Below are 19,942 nucleotides of genomic sequence, written 5' to 3'. Positions count from 1 at the left end.
TTATTTTGAGAGAGAGTGCACATGTGTGCTCATGAGTGGAGAGGGGCGGAGAGGGAGGGAGACAATCCCAAACAGGCTACAGCTGTCAGCCCAGAGCCCAACACAGGGCTCTAACTCACGAACTGTGAGTTCGTGACCTGAGCCAAAGTCAAGAGCCAGACGCTTAACCACCTGAGCCACCTAGGCACCCATGGAATTATTTTCATACAAGGGACAAATATCTATAGCCCTTTTCCCCTTTGTATATTTGAAAGCATTTATAAGAAAATCAGATCAGTTCACTAAAACCTATTGATTGTACTGTTGCTATATACTGAATGAATACATTCTATGGGGAATAGAAGATGAGATGAAGAATTTGGCTCCAGAGTCTTTATTCCATAGTGGAAGGCATAAGACAAGCACATGCAATTAGCACCAGTGATCAATAGTAAATGTCAGAGCTGTAAATTGAGTGATGAATGGAGGTGGATATGATGGGGCAATAGTAGTAGATCATTGCAGTTTGGACACAAAGCCTCACTTTATCTAGAACTGTGGTTTTTAGCCACTTCTGGGCATACATTAAATTGCATTCTAATGGACTTCATTTTAAACAGGAAGAGCATGAGTTCCAAAGTCAGAACTATGTGCAAATTCCATGCTTGCCACCTGTTGACTGGGTTATTCTGAACAATTTTCTGAGCTCAGTATTCTAATTTATAAAAGAAAAATACACATACCCATCCAGTAATAATGTTGCAAGAATGGACATAATGTATATAAAATGTCTCTATATCCACAGTACTGGTGGAGAGTACTTACCATGAACATGTACTATTCTGTGCAAGTTAGATCTATCTCATTAGACTCTTAAAACAACTGTTTTGTTTTATTATTCTGCTAAAAATTATTATTATTCTGCTAAAAATAGCAACTCTGATCACTTGCCCTATTGATGGAGAAAGTAGTGCCATCTCCATCTCATAGGCTATATTTTTTTACATGTAAAGTGCTCTTTATAATGTCTGACGTAACCTGCCTCTTCAGTGCAATAGGTAGTGCATCAGTCTTCTATAATGTCTGACCTTAGAAATATCTAGATAAAATGTTGTAGGTATTTAGTGAATGTTATTTCCTTCTATTCCACAAACATCATGTGAGCAACCTCAGATGATTACTGGGTAAGATAATTAAGCTTGTTTTATTTTGCAGCTGTAGAGATATAATAAATTTTTATTTTCCCAACTTTTTTAAGGACTTCAAAATTTCTTGTCTAGTAACAGCTGTTCTGGCCTAGTGCCAAGCAACTTTAAAGGAAGTAGCATGTGTGTACAACAAACTTGAAGATTAAATACACAAGTTTCTGTACTTAAGATGGAGGCAGGAAAAAAACAACCTAGGTCTAAAATGTCATCAGAGCATTACAGCAGCTTTATTTAAAAATTATTACTATTATTGCTCATAAATTGCTTCTTAAGTAATAAAGTCACTATAAATATTTTTATCCAGCCACTTTCGTCTAATCAACTCTAAGCCTTTAAGTATTTTAGACTGCATGTAACAGAATTATCAACAAGTATGCTTAAGTATTATAGTGTAAAATGGCCCTAAAACAGAATTGAAGTTTATTGCAACAATCCTTTGTGATTACAAAGTGTATAGCTATAATTTTAAATCTGGAGTTGTTTAAGTATTTTAAAGCTAAACATGACACCAAGGGCACTGTTACTACAGAAAAAAAAATTCAAATGGCTCATGAAACACTTTTCTCAAGTGGTGTATTTTTACATTACAATTTCTTGCTTTTAAATATATGATTATAAAACCAAGGCAGCAATAATATTGTAGATAATTGTTGCTAGAAAGATTCAGGTCTTAAGCAGGATGGGAGCCTAGATGGAGAAGTTGTACAGAAAACAGACCCCATTTTCAACCCACTCAGCCCACTCCGGGAGGATAATTGGCTTCTCTGTGTGAAAACTGAAAGTCTTCTACCTTAGTCATGGAAATATTGACCTCACTGTGCATCCCTATTCCCTGGTGAAGCAGCAGCATCTAATTCCTTAAGGAGAATATAGGAGAATAATGTGGTATGCTATGGGAAAGAGTTGCACAGTATTTATAGGGGGGAAGATGAGCACTATACATATATAACTTTGTTTTAAAATGAAAAGTAAAAGTTATTTTTACTTTAAGGAGTTATTTGAGTTCACTTTTTTTCAGATTAGTGGTAAGAGGAAATAACTCCAAGTTTAGTGAAGTCTTAGAAAGATGAAAAATTAATTCCTTCATTCATTTGTCAAGTATTTATTGATAGACAACCAATATCTGGACCTATTCTAAGGATTAACTTTATACTAGTAAAGGGCACCTGGGTGGCTCAGTTGGTTGAGCATTGAGCATCTGATTATTTTGGCTCATGATCCCAGGGTTGTAGGATCCAGGCCTGTGTCAGGCTTAGTGCTGAGTGTGGAGTCTGCTTGGGATTCAGTCTCTCTCTTCTCTCTCTCTCTCTGCCCCTCTCCCTGGCTCATGTGTGCACTCCCTATGTCTCTCTCAAAAAGAAAAAGTGTATACTAGTGAGCAGAACATCACATGTTCCTGCTCCATAGAGCTTTAGAGTCTAGTGGCAGAAACAAACAATAAATATAATAAATTCATAAAATTTATCGTGTTTTAGATAGTGATAACTACTAAGAAGAAAATAAATCAAGAAAGAAATAAGAAATTTCAAGGTAAGAGTGTTGAGATGTTAGAAACCTCAGCAGGAAAAGCCATGTTATAAAGGTGTCATTTAGGAAAAGATGTAGAGGAAGTGACAATGCAAGCCATGCAGATAACTGAAGGAAAAATAGTCCAGGCTGGAAGAACAGGGTGCCCTGCAACAGAAGTGCATTCCCTGTGTTCAAGAATCAGCAAGGGGGCAATGTAGCTAAAGCAGAGTATATAAGGCAGAAGGTAGTAAGATGTGAGGCCAGATCAGTAATGAGGGGTCAGATCATGTGGGGCCATTGTGTATAGTAATAGGCTCTTCGATTTTTTAAGTCCTTGTTGAACTGTTCATACTTTTAGTATTTATTTACTTTTGAGAGACAGACAGACAGGCAGACAGAGCATGAGTGGGGAAGGGGAAGAGAAAGAGGGAGATACAGAATCCCAAGCAGGCTCCAGGCTCTGATCTCTCAGCACTGAGCCTGGCACAGAGCTTGAACTCACAAATCGTGAGATCGTGACTGAGCCAAAGTTGGATGCTTAACCCACTGAGCCGCCCAGGCGCCCCAGCTCTTTGGTTTTTACCTGAAGTGAAGTGGGAAACCACTGGAGGGTTTTAAACAAAGTGGATGAAATGGCCTGACTAAAGTTTTAGTAGAGTTTCTGGCAGTTTTAAGAATAAAGGACAAGGCATACTGATACACTCCAAATAGCTGCCGAAGAAAGTCTAAATACCTTTATAAAACTGGCAAAGAAAATGCTAAAAGCTCTAGTGTGAGCATACATTGAATTGGAGAATTCGAATGGGCTTTTATGACTAGTAGGTAGCTTTTGTATTTGATTGCAAACAGTTGAGGTTTGGTGCTTTCAGACATCATTAAAAGTTACGCAATCTTTTCTCATGTAATGCAGAACTTTTTTTGTCTGTTGCTTTTTATATTTTGTTAAGATTTTAAGTAAAACAATCTCTGGAGAAGAAAGATCTGGAATAAAAATAATAGCTACCCCCCTCCCCCCCCCCCAAAAAAAGAATAAAGGACAAGGATAGAAATAAGGACATCAGTTCTAGTAACTCCAGCTCTTCCTCATTGTTCCCACCTCTTTGGAATGTAAGATATGTCATTTTTACTGCGATAACTGAAATTCAGATCTAAAGTAACTCTTGAGTTACAGAGGAGTATCAGTGCTACAAGTAGAGCCATGCTGTTTGGTTGCAAGACACTTTACCCTCTACCACGCTTTCCCCACGCTGGCCTTTCTCACAGTAAATATTCTAAACTTGCATGGCCTGTGGAGACACTCAGTTGTGTATCATAGCATCAAAAATTGTACAAACTTAGACACAAACCATTTATTAACAATCTGTAATGTTTGTTTCCTTACATCAGGACCACTTGGTTTTACATGGATTAAACATTATTGTACATATGATAAGGGAAGTAAAACGTTTACAATGAGTGTTTCAGAAATGAAATCCAGTGGGAAAATGGTGAGTTTTCTTTTTTTTTTTTTTTAGCTGAGTTTATTAGTTAAGTAATGGAAACAAAACAAAACAAAATCACATGTGCTTGCTTTTCTAATAAACATGTAAATAATTTTTAAAAATCGAAAATTCAAAAAAGTCTTCTCAAAGCTCCATGATCTTGATGACTTGAAAAGAATGGCCAAGATTTTCCTTCGTCTTCTTGTGGAATGTTTATAAGCAGTGGAGTTCAATGTAGGGATCCTTCAGGAGACCACAGAGGTGTCCACCCACATCCCTGGCAGCAGAGTTGTTTGTGGCTGGCAGCCCAGTAGAGACTGTTGGTGGCTGGACCAGGCTCAAGGACTCTGCATCTTTCCTCCAGGTGACCTCTGTGGGAGGCTGCCTTTTGCCCCTACATGCCACTTCCTCTTTGAAACTGTGTGCTGTTTACTGAAATGCTGGCCAGCAAAGTTTCTCAGAAGAAATCAATTGATGCCTATTTGCTCCAAAAATAAATTGGTCACTGAATGTCTCGCATGGCTAGTGAACAATATAGAACAAAGTGTGCTTTATATAAGGAAGTGCTACTGCTACAGAGTGCAACACCTTTATTGTATATAAGGTATAATCTTTTTGTGAGTTATGACATGAATATGGCAAGTGACTGAACTTAAGAATTAGATAATTAGGCCCATATCATCTAAGAATCCTAGAGCTGAGAGTTACCCTAAGGATTATTTAATCTAGCCTTATTTTACAAGATTAGAAAATCAAGGTAAGTGACTCACCTGGCTAACTTGTGGTATAGATCATAGCAGAGGTCAGTGTTGATCGAACTTAGATATATACTCAAATACATCAGCTGAAACTTATTGTGCTTGGGCATTCAGTAGAGTCTAAAAATTCAAATGGAGAGACAGAATATAAAGGAGAACATACCAGAGCAAAAGTAACCTTCAATTCCTACCATCATGAGAAGTTAAGTGCTATAATCATGCTAGTTTGTACTTTAAAGATTTCATAAGAAAAGATGTTGCCTGAAAGCCAGCTTATGTGACAGTCAATGAGCTGTTAACAAGTATACCAAACCAAACTTCTGTTAATAAATAAATCTATGATCTTTGTAAAACCAAAGATAGTAGAATTAACCAGACATTAGGTAAATATTTCCCTTAAGGTGACTGGTGTCTCAGATATATAGAAGAGAATTCTTATGGTTTTGGCTTGTGTTGGATCTTTTCCAAAGAATTATAGTTTCACTAGCAGAGTAGCAATTATCAGCAGTGCAGTCATGAGTTGTGTATGACAGCTGTACATTTATACCAAGTAAATACTAGAAATGTGTTACTTTGGTAGCTCTCTTGAGACTTTGAGCCAATGGTCATTTAATACTATAAGACTCTAAATACACACCCACAAACACACACACATGTTCACACATACTTGCTCGTATGCACACACACAGAGAAACAGTACTAATCTCTTAGCAACCTAGGGCATTTGATTTAGGGCAACAGTGTTGTATCCTGACAAGCATTTTGTATATCTAATTGTGATATTAAGGTAACTATGATGTCATACCTTTTGTAAATCTGAAGTCCTAAACAATGTACATTGTAGTGCTATTTAACATAAGTACATTTGTTTAAGATCACTAGACAGGCATGCCACAAAATTCTTTAAGTAAAATGAGTATATGTGATTAACTTATTAAAAAACAATTTGTATTATAATTGAGCAGTTAGCATGAGGCAAAAAGTCTGCAGAGGACAGGATGTGATTATGACTTTTATATATAACCTAAGTTAACATTTTTTAATTAACATTTTAATGCAAGCAACCTTAGATAGCATATTTAATATTTTTCATTTGCCTTTATCATCACATCAATAATGTGTTCCCTTTCTTGTTTCAGAATGGCCTTGTTACTGGTTCACCAGAAATGTTTAAATTGAAATCTTGTATCCGACGAAAGACAGATTCAATTGACAAACGATTCTGCTTTGACATAGAAGTAGTTGAAAGGTTTGAGGTTTTCTTTTTACTTTATATTATTAATAAGCTAAAATATTTGTTTCTGTGTTTAGATATAAGCATGAAACAGTATACAAGTACTTGTATTTCAGTCTTTAAAAACAGTGTGCATGTTTATTTCATTCTTTTATGTGTTTATTCAACAAATATATATTGCATAATGCTCTCAAAAAAATCAGACACAGAATGCTAGCAAAAAGCAACATCACTTAAAGAAGAACTTGGGAAATCAACATGAATAACATTAGGGGATTTGTGGTAGACTTGAGTTCCCATCACTATGAATGATCCTGACAACATTGTTCACCATGCCTGGGTAAGCCTTTTTGTGGACTTTTGAAGACTGGTAGCCTTGCTTCCTAGGAATAATAAGACATAGCTGGAAATCCCATTAGTTTCCTTCAGCCAGTGAAATTCAGTGCCTGCTCTGTGCAGAGCACTGTTCTGGACATTCTTAACCTTGGGGCATTGGTACAGATATAAATGTTGCACATGTGAGTTTATAACCTAGGGGGGATATTTAGCTCTACGTTTTGTTGTTGTTGTTGTTGTTGTTGTTTTTCTCTTCTTGTATCAATACAGGAAGAACAGAAACTAAATAAGGGCAGGTATATTTCTTGATCTCTGTTCTATTCCATGATCTATTTTTCTTCCCCTGCATTGCTACCATTCTTATCTGAATACTCTAGCTTTGTGTGTATGCACTATATAAAATGCTTACTCTATATAATCTTATAAACTATAGTTTACATATATGTCGCTTATAACTACCTACTAGGGCAAGGCCCCCATTTTTTATGCTTCTTTAAAACTGTATTAAATATTTTGGCCCTATGTTCTTACATTTTATGGATCTACTGATTAAGTTTCCCTTTGTTTCCACAAAAGTCCTTTGGAGTTTTGACTTGGGGTAGCATTGAAGTTATTAATTAATTGATGGACAGTTGAACTCTCTTTGAACAATTTACATTTTTTAGTTATTCTTGAGTGTCTTCGTTTTATTGCAATTTTGAATAGAATTCATTAGTATATATTTTTCCCAAATGTTTGATGCTCCTGTATGGAAAGGCTGTTAATTTTTTTAATATATCACTATATATCCAGCATAGCTGTTCAGCTCCCTATTGGTTTTAATAGTTTTGTGGTAGGAACCTCTGGATTTTCTATGTAGACAAATACAAAAATGCTAGTGATTTTTCTTTATTTCAGCAGCGCTTTTTAGTTCTGTAACCATGGGGCATACTGTTAAATTCTGATTTAGTTTGCTTATCTGTAAGGATAATAAGTACCCACCTCAAAGGGTTCCTATGAGGATAAAATGAAATGAGAAAGGTAGCTTTTATAACATAGTACCTGGCATATAATAAACAGCCAACAAATATTGATTATTATTTTATTATTTCCGTTTATACTGGCTTAGATTTTTTAAGATCAAGTGATCTCGATCTTCACGTATATTTTTCCTTTTCCTGTCATTCTAATGATCTGTTTTCCTGTTTACAAAAGGGATAATATGCCTTCATCACAGTTGTAAGTCATACTGATTTTTAATCATACAATATTGAAGTGAAATTTCCTCCGCAATGTATCTCTTCACAGAATCCTTTAATTTCTTTTCAAATTTATTTTCTGGATAATTTGCATAGTTAGCTACGTCAATTTTACTATTTCAGGATTTCCTGTCTTTTTCTGTCTTATATTGGTTTCTTCCTTCCCTTTGCTCACTCTTTCTCTCTTAAACTACATCCTCAAGTTAACTATTTCAGAATGGGTACATGAGAAAATTGTTTCTAATTAATTAATTTTAATATTGTGATCATGGTATAGATAAACACTTTGGTTTTAGTGTCTTCTTAATAATTGTCTAGGTATGATATGAAACTTCTCATATTACTATATACTCATTGTAATTATTTTCAGTGGCTAGATTGTACCATATTGGGGTCATAATCTTAATCATTCTCATATTGTAGAATGTTAGGTCATGCTTTTTGGCCATTTCATGGGAAATAGTTTGAAACTGGCCTCCTTCAGGCAGTCATACCTAAACCAATGATTTTATTACCTGTAACCATTAGAATTATGTGTGTGTGTGTCTGTGTGGGGGGGGGAGGGTGTCTATGTGTGTGTGTATGTTCCCACAGTGATTTTTCTGAAAGGAAAGTCAGTCTTTTTCTTTTCATTTTTTAAATTCTGTTTTTCTTCTCTTTTCTTTTTTCCCCCCTCTTTTCACTTTTTCTTTCCTTCTTTTTCTTAAAATTTCACCTTCACCTTATAAAACACACAAAAATAATAAATGTGTGAAGACATAACAGAAATAATTAAATATATAAAACATTTATTTTTAATAGGCATGGAATCATCACATTGCAGGCATTCTCAGAAGCTAATCGGAAACTCTGGCTCGAAGCCATGGATGGGAAAGAACCAGTAAGAATTTAGATTTTATTCTTCTAGGGGCACCTGAGGTGTCCAACTTCAGCTCAGGTCATGATCTCATGGATCATGGGTTTGAGCCCTGTGTTGGGCTCTGTGCTGACAGCTCAGAGCCTGGAGACAGCTTCAGATTGTGTCTCCCTCTCTCTCTCTCTCTGTCCCTCCCCGACTCATGCTCTGTCTCTTTCTGTCTCTCAAATAAATAAATAATTGTTAAAAAATTAAGAGTTTATGTTCTAATTACAGAGTACATCTGGATTTTTTTATGTGTGTCGTACATATTAATACAGCAAATCAGAAGAGTAGAGACCCTTACTATTTTACTAGTGTTGTCTCACTCACTGGCACATAACACCAACTTCCTAATTTATTTCTCAGGGGAACTTCCAGGACTAATTTAAAATCCTAAAATTACTTTTTAACAAATTACTTACCATGAATTTGGCTATGCTGATTTGATTATTTTATTCAGTTAATAATTAAGTCCCCAGTCTTTGCAAGGCCTGTGCTAGGCTTTATGATCAGTGTGATGAGCAGAGGTTTAGGGTGAGAACTAATCCTGTGGTCTGTATCATTGTTTAAAAGTCTCACCTGGTAAACTGCCTTGTGGCTTGACATTTTTCCTCCCATCCATATCTTCCCTGTTTTAATAGTTATTTTAATATGGCCATGATAGTTTACTTTAAATTATTAGGGAGGCTTATGTAAAAAAGAAATACATCATCGATCACTGTCTGTTTTCTTTATGAAGAACACTACATTGGATCATTGGAGGTATAAGCACACAGAGAAAATAGGAGGCCCTACTCTGTCCCTTGAGAACTATCCTTTAATTGACAAACCCTGTGCAGAGTACCTGTGTAACAACAGAACTATATAAAGTGTGGTCCCTAGGCTTTGAGGCCATTCCTCAAACTGTTAACAGTCCACAATAAAAATGAGTGCAGAAATTATGATTAAACATCTGGAAAAGTTTATAGTAATTTGGAGTAGTCATTTTACATCTATTGAGTTTAATAATAAAAAATTTGGACTCTGTGGCTATTCTTCATAATGTTTATTATGTTTTAATTTTATTATAACTTACAAAAGCATCAGGCAATTACAGATTAAAAATTAAAACAAAAGGACTTGATTCTTTGCCACTAATAGGTGAGAAGTAAACCCTGACCTAAAGCAAATTTAGAAGACAGTGTGATAGCTCAAGTACAAAGTTGTACATGTTGAGAACAGAACGCTAAGAAGATAATTTGAGGAAGGAGCAATCTGGTAAAGTCTATTATGAAATCCTTCCTGAAGAAGGAATACATACTATGTACCATGTTGGGTGATAGAAGGAAATATATAAATCAGATAGAATGGGGTAGAACTTTGCCCAGGGCTGGACAGCCATGATGGAAAGTGTTGGGAAGCACGGTTGGTGGACAGGGTAGGGAGATGGCGCTGTGGACACACTGATTGTAAGATCCTGAAATCAAGATACTCCCTTTGTGTATCATTGTACCAATATCTCCCTGTTTCTGTGCTGGGTCATTAACTGATCAGAATTCCTTTGTTTTTCAGATTTACACCCTACCTGCCATTATTAGCAAGAAAGAAGAAAGTAAGTCACTTTAATAATTGCTTAAAGTTTTATCATAGTTTTTTTTTAAATCACAAAAATATTATGTGATGTTAAGAGTTAATTCTGGGAAAATAATAGTAACATGTCATCGATCTGATGGTGAAGCAAATTTAAAACTTTCATTCAAAGAAGGTTCTCAAGTTTAAGCACTGAACTACTGGTGTTTTAGTAACCAAAATTAGTTTTTATTTATTTGGTATTTATTTACTTATAGGTACGTACCTTGCTTTAGCCCAGGAAGAGACTTGAAGCAGTTAATATTTAGTTTGATTTTTAAAATATTTTTATTGGCAGTAAAGGGCTTGTTTATTTTAGTTTCCCTGTTCCAGTGACAAGATTGAAGACGTGAATACTTTGTCCCCAAGAGTGTGATATTATAAGGACATTGTCCATAACAAATGGGATATATAGGAAAACTTGTTTTCTCAGTGTAGAATCCTTAGTAGCAAAACATTCTTAAACACATTTTATGTGTTTTTCCATATGTGTTCAATCACCTGCCACATTTTACCTTTGGTTATTTTAGAATATTTTCACAAGTACCTTATGTAGTCAGGTTATTTGACATTTAAAATTAATTTGTATATTTATTTCTAAGGTTGTGTGTATATCCTCTAAAGCAATTTCAAGTTTTATTTAACTCAGTTGATTTTCTCTCATTATGTCTAAATTTATTTTTAAAACAGCCTTAATAATAACCCTGACTTTTAAGTTGCTAATAAAATGCAAACGAGAACGTAAAAATAAAGTAAAAAATGAAGTAAAAACTGGGAAGGCAAGTCATTCGAAAATCATAAATACTAAGTGTATGAAAAAGCTTATTGTTTTAACTGAATTAAATGATTTCTAGTGATTAATTTCAGAAATTATCAAAAGAAAAAGCATGATTTATTTAAAAGTTTTTAATGTTTATTTATTTTTGAGAGAGAGAGAGAGAGAGAGAGCACGAGCGGAGGAGGGGCAGAGAGAAAGGAAGACACAGAATCTGAAGCAGGCTCCAGGCTCTGAGCTGTCAGCACAGAGCCTGATGTGGGGTTCAAACCCACGAACTGTGAGATCATGACCAGAGCTAAAGTGGGATGCTTAACCAGCTGAGCCACCCAGGCCCACCTAGCATGATTTAAAATACTCTTGGGGCACCTGGGTGGCTCAGTTGGTTAAATGTCCAACTCTTGATTTTGGCTCAGGTCATGATCTCAGGGTCATGAGATCGAGTCTTGAGTTGAGCTCCATGCTGAATGTCAACCCTGCTTAACATTCTCTCTCTCTCTCTCTCTCTCTCTCTGCTTCTCTCTCTCTCTTTGTCTCTCTCTCAAAAAATACTCTTAATGTTAGAGACTTAGAAAATTATTTCCAGTTTTTATTCTTGCATTCCTTTATTGCAAATCAAGGAAAGTGATTAATATAAAATCTTCTATTGCCTACTTACATCTATTCACAGAAATATTAACCAACAGATAAGTACTGAATGTTTATTCTAAATAGTTACCTAAAAACCAATATGTTGTATATTTGCATTTGAGTAGAGTTTGCAATGTGTTTTCTAATATTGGTTTCATTTTTCATATATAATACATAGTTCTTTCAAATTCAAATGAACCACTCAAGGATGAATTCTTGGAAAACAACTGAACCTATATATGGTATTGAATAAGGCTCTAAATAGGGACATGGTCAAGTCAGTGAGAATATATTTGAACTGTAATGTATTTCTGGGAACTAGGGTTTCTAAAATAACTAGGAACTTTGAATAAGGAGTTTGTCACATGTACTTTTCTGTGATGAATGAGAATGTGCTTCTTCATGCTTTAAAGAAGACTCTCCCAGAAATCTACTTTCTTGTAGGCTTAGCCACCTGAAACATCACTATGCCATCATTTATAATTGTAAAATGTTTTGTTTTTCAGAAAAATAGCTGTTCTAGAGTCCATGTGTTTGAGTCATTTCTCACATTTTGGCTTTTGGTGTAGTGTTTTAGTATCCTACTTATTAGTTCTCTGAGCAACTTGTGACAGAAACCTGTAGCCTTCTTTATAGTACTAAACACAGACCTTCCATGAGCATGTGCTCAGCACACATTTGCTCTTATTGTTGCTCTGAGTACCAGTAGGCTTTTATTGCCCAAGGGGAGATTTTGATCATAGAAAAGAATATTATATTATGTTTGCTTCATTAGTATGTAGTGTTCAAAGTTATAAATCTTAACCCTAGTTTTAAGTTTTATTTTTATTATTTATCTTAAGCTATATTTTTTCTTTCAGCCTACTTTTAATCAATGTACAGATCTTACTTTATGTACAAATGTCCTAATTTTTTTAAATGTTGTTTTCACTTTGTTTTTATAACTTTGACAGAATTCCCCATTTATACATTTGATCTTTGAAGCCTTTGTAGACATACAAGTTATAATTACAAAAATAGTAAATTTTATTCCCCCACATGCAACACCGTAATTAGACAAGTCTGTGATTCTGGCTAATATAATCTTTCTAAACCCATGGTATCTTCTGTAATCTAATACATTGACTTATAAATGCTGAGATTAACATCCCTTTAACTATTCTAAACATTCTAAATAAATCACACACAAAATTACGTAGTCATTTCAAGAGGTCTTGCTATGTGGACATAAAGCCAACTTGTCCAAAATCACACTTATTTCTGGTTTTTTTCCACATTCTTGGAGATTTGCTCACCCAAAGAGAATCACTACTCTATTGAAAAGCAAGATTATGGCATGTACCATCAATAAAAAGAAACTCTGGCTAGTGGAGGACAGAATTAAATGTACCTTCTAGAAATAAGCTCCCTGCAGCTGAAGGGTGGACATTTTGGTATTGCCAGCTTGGGTGAGCAAGGTTTTCTAAATATTCTTCAACCCAACATGCAGTGAAGTCCCTTTCCCTGAAATGATCTGCCTCTCAGACAAGTTGAGGGGCTTTCCACATCCTCAGAATTTAGTATTTTTGCATGTAATTTTGAATGTTTTACTATATCAAGGCCTAAAATGTATTAATGGAACATTAATGTATTAATGTATTAATTAATTGAATCTCTTGCTCAGACTGTAATCTAACTTCTTATCTCTTTTATCATGTGTCTTATATATCATAACTTACAGGATACACACCAACACTCAGCAGTATTCCAGATTCAAGCATATGGTCATTTTCACCTGACCAAAGTGTCATATTTTCTTCCTAGCAATATGTCCAGAATTTTACCTGTTTCAGTTCTAAATTATATTCCAGTGATTGTGAGGTTCTCAGACCTCTTTTCTAAATCTTGAATTAATTAGGCAAGCTCATCATATTGGGAGTTCAGAGCACCTTCTGTCTTTATATTCTGCTCTTCCACCGTTGTTCTACATATCATCTTGTTTTTTGAGATCTCTGTGTTCCTTTTAGACATTTGACTACTCTCAAAAGTGGAATTATATCAATTTCTATATGGTCTCCAATTGTTATTTGAGACCAGTACTAATCTTGATTCATTTGCCACCTTGGGAAGTGCATTTTATAGCTATAGTAATTCAGATTGATTCGGATTATCATAAAATGCTCTAGCTATCCTTTGGAAACTCAGTTTTGCATGGGATGTGTTTGTGTTTTTGAACTGATGAGGCTAATAATGAAGCTTAGTATGGTAAAATACAAAACTCAGGTAAAAATTTGTTTTGAATGTCAACCATTAAAAGTGGCTCTAATGTCTGTGCTTTCACTAAAAAGCCTAAAGGTAATAGAGCAAAAACTATTTAACATCCTAAAATAGGACCATACTGTGAATATACAGAGAAGATATTCCATGATATGAAGAGTAAAACTATTCTGTATCTGTAATGAGGCTATTTTTATAAACCTAACATGAAAAAGTCTCAGTACTTTCTGGTTTTTGGACTATAGATGCTGTAAATGAGATTCACATGTAATTCAGTAGAGAAGGAAAGTTTGACTCATCTTAACAACAACAAAAAAAGCATCAAGTACAAAAACTAAAGAATTGGTCCACAAATGCTTTTCTGGTTGTAAAAGATGCCTGCTACAGTATTCTTTTCTTGAAATTCTAAGACTGTGGGAATTCATACACTTTGAGAATAGCAATGTCTACTATCAATATTAAACAGATATTATTCAGTTAAGACTAGAACTAAACCATCCCTCAATCTGTACCATTAGGGATATTTTGTTAAAGAATAACATATCAGGGACACCTGGGTGACTCAGTCGGTTAAGCATCTGACTTTGGCTCAGGTCATGATCTCATAGTCCATGGGTTCAAGCCCCACTTCAGACTCTGTGCTGAGAGCTCAGAGCCTGGAGCCTGCTTCGGATTCTGTGTCTCCCTCTCTCTCTGCCCCTCCCCCGTTCATACTCTGTCTCTCTCTCTCCAAATAAAATAAAGACATAAAAACTTTAAAAAAAAAAAAGAATAACACACCAATATAGTTCTCCATAATTTGAGCCCAACTTTTGAAAAAACAAATTTGTTTTGGTTTTACTAAGTTTTTAATTTTAATTCCAGTACAGTTGACATACAGTGTTATATTAGTTTTAAGAGTACAGTATAGTGATTCAGCAATTCTATACATTACTCAATACTCATCGTGGCAAGTCTGCTCTTTAATCTTGATCACTTATTTCACTCCTCACTCCCTTCTGGTAACCACCAATTTGTTCTCCATAGTTAAGAGTCTGTTTCTTGGTTTGTCTTTGGCTCTCCTTTGTTTTGTTACTTAAATTCCACATATGAGTGAAATCATATGGCATTTGCCTTTCTCTGACTGCCTTATTTCACTAGACATTATACTTTCTAGCTTCATCTATGTCATTGCAAATGACAAGATTTCATTCTTTTTGATGTCAGTAATATTCCATTGTATGTATATATACCACATCTTCTTTATTCATGCATGAATAAATGGATATTTGGGCTGCTTCAATAATTTGGCAATTGAAAATAATACTACAGTAAACATATGGATGCATCTGTCGCTTTGAATTAGTGTTTTGTATTTTTGGGGTAAATACCTAGTAGTGTGATTACTGGATTGGAGGGTAGTTCAATTTTTTTAAGTTTTAATTCCAGTCTAGTCAACATACAGTGTCCTATTAGTTTCAGTTGTACAATAAAGTGATTCAGGAAACCCATACATCATTCAGTGCTCATCACAAGTGCACTTCATAATTCCCATCACATATTTCACTGAATGCCCACCCACCTCCCCTCTGATAAACATCAATTTTTTTCTCTGTGGTTAAGAGTCTGTTTCTTGGCTTCTCTCTCTTAAATTCCACATATGAGTGAATTCATATGGTATTTGTCTTTTTCTGACTGACATATTTCACTTAGCGTTATACTCTAGCTCCATCCATGTTGTTGCAAATGGTAATATTTTATTCTTTCTAATGGTTAAGTAATATTCCATTCTGCATATTATACCACATCTTCTTTATCCAGTCATCTATTAGTGGACACTGGCTCTTTCCATAGTTTGGCTATTGTAAATAATGTTGCAATAAAGATAGAGGCACATATTATCTTTTCAAATTAGTATTGTTGTATTCTTTGGGTAAATACCCAGTAGTGTGATTCCTGGGTCATAGGGTAGTTCTATTTTTAATTGTTTAAGGAACCTCCATACTGTCTTCCACAGTGGCTGCACCAGTTTGTATTCCCATCAACAGGGCACAAGGGTTCCCTTTTCTCCTCATCCTAGCCAGCTCTTGTTATTTCTTGTTTTGTTTTTTTTTTTATTTTAGTCATTCTTACAGGGGGTGAGATGATCTCTCATTTTTGTTCTGATTTGCATTTCCCTCATGATGAGTGATGTTGAATATCTTTTCACGTGTCTAATGTCATCTGGATGTCGTCTTTGGAGAAATGTCTGTCCATGTTTTCGGCCCATTTTTTAAAAATTGCTTTAATGTTTATTTTATTTTTGAGAGAGAGAGAACAAGTGGGGGCAGAGACAGAATCTGAAACAGGCTTCAGGCTCTGAGCTGTCAGCACAGAGTCCAACATGGGATCTGATCCCACGAACCTTGAGATCATGATCTGAGATGAAGTCAGACGGTTAACTGACTGAGCCACCCAGGTGCCCCTTTTCTGCCTATTTTTTAATTGGATCATTTATTTTTGGGTGTTGAGTTGTATAAGTTCTTTATATATTTTGGATACTAACCATTTATCAGGTATGTCATTTGCAAATATCTCCTCTCATTCAGTAGTATAAAGCCTTTTGTTTTGATGTAGTCCCGGTAGTTTATTTTTGTTTTTATTTTCCTTGCCTCAGAAGACATATCAAGAAAAATGTTACAGCCAATGTTGGAAAAATTACTGGCTGTGCTCTTTAGTAGGATGTTTGTGGCTTCAGGTCTCACATTTAGGTCCTTAATCGATTTTGAGTTGATTTTTGTGTATGGTGTAAGAAAGTGGTCCAGTTTCATTGTTTTGCAGGTAGCAGTTCATTTTTCCCAGCACTATTTGTTGAAGAGACCATCTTTTTCCCATTGCATATTCTTCTCTCCTTTTTCAAAGATTAGTTGGGTTTATTTCTGGGCTTTCCATTCTATTCTCTTGATCTATGTGTCTGTTTTTGTGCCAGTACCATACTGTTTGAAGCAAATTATCCCTTGTGAAAAAACTCTTATGTCCCAAAATCTTCATCTTGGGACTAGTTGTTAAAAGAGATAGACATGGTTGTCATTTTTCCTAGGCTTGCTTGATTTGGCATTCTCTGTTGGTACCCTGAGCCTTGTCCACACTCAAACATGTTTTTGTGATGCTTTTTCAGTTGGTTCTTCTACCCTAGGTCTGCAGAAAGTGAGAACTGAAAGAAAAGGTACTAAATTCTCATTCTCTCATGCAGTTCAGTTCAACAGTATTCCACTGTGCACCTACTTTATTACAGGTGTTTTACGAAGTCCTTTCAAATGATGTTTCTGCTAATGAACATCACGGTTTGGTGACATAATCACAGTCATTCAACATTCAGTCCTCATGTACGTGCCACATGTCCCCATGATTGGACCAGAAGATACTTTCAGAATTTCTCCCAAACTCTCAATTTCTGCCACTGTGTGTCAGTGACTTTCCCTATGTGTACTTAGGGAACATGTTCTCCCCAGCAATAAAGTAAAGAAAAATGAAGTTCATTCTTATCCTAGCCAATTGCTATCTGTCTTGAATTTTTTGAGCCTCACACTACTGTGTATATAGTTTAATTTTGGAAGTTCACAGATTTCCCTGGGTTACATCCTCTTCCTCACCACATCCTCTCTCACACCTGTTATCAAATTATCCTATTTCTCTCACTGAGATCCAGGAAGAGGGTGATAGTTCAAATACTTTTCATGGGCAGATCAGGAAGAAGTAACAATTTGGGCCAGGGCTGTGGAGAGTTAACTGCTTCTTTAGGGAGAAGAGAAATGGTCCTTTGGTATCGCAAACACCAATAAATGCACTCATTTCTTTTTTTCTTTTCTTTCAAGCCATGGATAATATGATATTAGTTATCTGTAATAAATTGCTTTTAATCTGAATTGGCAGATGAGAACAGTGAATTAGAAATTAAAGCCAAGTGTTGCTTTGTTTTGTCAACCCTGAGAAGGTACTGTAAGGCCAAGTAGATTATATCTGTGTAAGGACATGCTGGGTTTTTAATTACTAGGAAATTGAAGGTACAAGGACTTTTGCTTTGTTAGCTGTATAGAAAACTATTCTTTTTCTTTTCCTCATGGCTGTTTGAATTCTGTTGAGATTAATAGATACTATGCTGCTAAACTGCTTTATAGAAACTTTATTTGGATTTCAATAAAAACTTTATCCCTGAATAGTTTCCAGAGGAAAAAATAATGTTTACACTTAGCTTTTGATTGAATATATAAAGTTCTTTAAGTTAGCTTGTTTTCTACTTCCACCTTTGAAAGCCAAGTATCATTAATATTATAGGGTTCAATTCCTGGGAATTTGGTGGTAGTTGTATTTTACATATCATTCTGGCCCTTTCTTTAGCAGGGAGATATGGGAACAGGGAGTAGGTGATCTGGGGAGAGCTGACAAAATTTTGCTCCCGTTACCTAAGTTCTAACCCTTCTAGAAAGCATTAGCAAGGGTACTTGCACAAACCACATGCAAACCAATAACTAGCAAACCATCAATCAATAAGCATTTATTGACTGCCTGCTCTGAACCAGGCACTGAGTCCTGATTTAGTACTCTATTTCCACTGTGTAGGAAGGGCATCCTCTACTCTGTATAGTCGCAGCAGGGAGACCTTGTCCTTCACTCAAGAAGAATGATGATAAATCCTCAACCTTTAATGATGTGATTTGTTTTTGTAAGGCCTCTTTCAACTGATAATTCAGTTGAACACTATGGAGTTCCTAATTTTCCTTTAAGCTATAAAGAACCTGTTTTTGTTCTGTTCCCATTACCACTGACATTAAATGCAATAAATTCTTCATGGCTTTAGGAAGTTGCATGTTTTCCATTACAGAATATATTTTCCTTGACTTCTTTCAGAAGCACCACACTTTGTGACCACCTCTGACATCAGGCACTGGGAGCTAGAGTATGCTGTTTGACCTCCTCTCCCCAGACCTCAGCAAAACTGGAGAGTCATATCAACTGTTAGTGTCTGCTGAATAATAGCATTTGTCACTTCCATTCATATTTCATTGGCTAGTGTCTATCACATGGCCAAGCTTGTCTTTGAAGGAGCTAAGAAACAATCTTTCTGCAGGAAGGGGCAACAGGTATGGGTGAACAGTAATCCCAGCCTATTGCAATCTGTGAAGTTCCAGTGAGAGGAAGTGTATGTTCATTGTGATTTACTGAAGTATGATAAAAATATACAGACATATTTTAATATCCAACTTGTCTTTTCAGTGGCTAGCCAGGTTATGGGGCCTGAGTGGTTTATGCCTAATTTACCTTTGTTTCAAGAAACAGATTACTGGTGGGGCTCCAAATATTTAAAAATAAGTAATATATTATGTCTTTTTGAAAAATAACACTCCTGGTAGACAGTTCCTCAAGCCCCAGTGACTTTACTCATGCCCAAAGAATGCCTTGTTCATATAATTTATGTATGTAGATATTTATATTTTCTTCCAGTTACTGCTGCTGCTAATACCCAACACTTCTGTGGCAGTTACTCTATTGTAAACATTATTCTAGGAGCTTGGCAAATGTCAACATATTTCATCTGTGAACAATCCTGTGACAAAGAAACTTCTATTATGCGTACTGTGTAGAAGAGGAAACTGATAGAAAGGTTAAAACTTTGCCTCATAACATAGCAAGTATGTGAGAGAGTAACTATTTCTTTCATCCAGTTAGAACTAATGACTGACTTCCTTCATCCTTTTTCTTCTATTTTTCTTCATATAGCAATGATATATAGATAGGAGTACATGGAGAAGGAAACTAGCATTTAATTAGGCTTGTTCCATTATTTGATGCTTTTCAGAGCTTCACTTGGTTGTGTCTTCAGTTTACTACAGCCCTGTAACATACGTGTTACCATTTCCCTCATTTTACAAATGAAAGAACTAGAGTTCACAAGCATTATTAGGCATGTTCTCACTCGTAGAGCAGTTTATGCTAGAGCTGAGATTCAACCCTGGATTCAACATAGGTGCTATCTCTGCACTATGGAAACTTCTTTGGCAATAACAAAGGGTGTT

At 35.5% G+C, this 19,942-nt stretch overlaps 1 protein-coding gene across 1 annotated transcript in view; it reads left to right on the top strand.

Moving 5' to 3' along the window:
* ARHGAP42 (Rho GTPase activating protein 42) overlaps window positions 1-19,942 on the top strand; it is a 268,642-nt gene that overhangs the window by 210,906 nt on the left and 37,794 nt on the right. The window contains exons 9-12 of the mRNA XM_039221800.1: window positions 4,083-4,183; window positions 6,075-6,184; window positions 8,545-8,623; window positions 10,193-10,232. Of these exons, the coding sequence (XP_039077731.1) occupies window positions 4,083-4,183; window positions 6,075-6,184; window positions 8,545-8,623; window positions 10,193-10,232 (330 nt within the window). The remainder of the gene's footprint in view (window positions 1-4,082; window positions 4,184-6,074; window positions 6,185-8,544; window positions 8,624-10,192; window positions 10,233-19,942) is intronic.

This window comes from Hyaena hyaena, unplaced genomic scaffold (genome assembly GCF_003009895.1).
Source record: "Hyaena hyaena isolate Hyena2069 unplaced genomic scaffold, ASM300989v1 scaffold_1018, whole genome shotgun sequence".
NCBI lineage: Eukaryota > Metazoa > Chordata > Mammalia > Carnivora > Hyaenidae > Hyaena > Hyaena hyaena.
The sequence above is the reverse complement of the archived record's forward strand: the minus strand, read 5'-3'. Positions and strand labels throughout refer to the sequence as shown.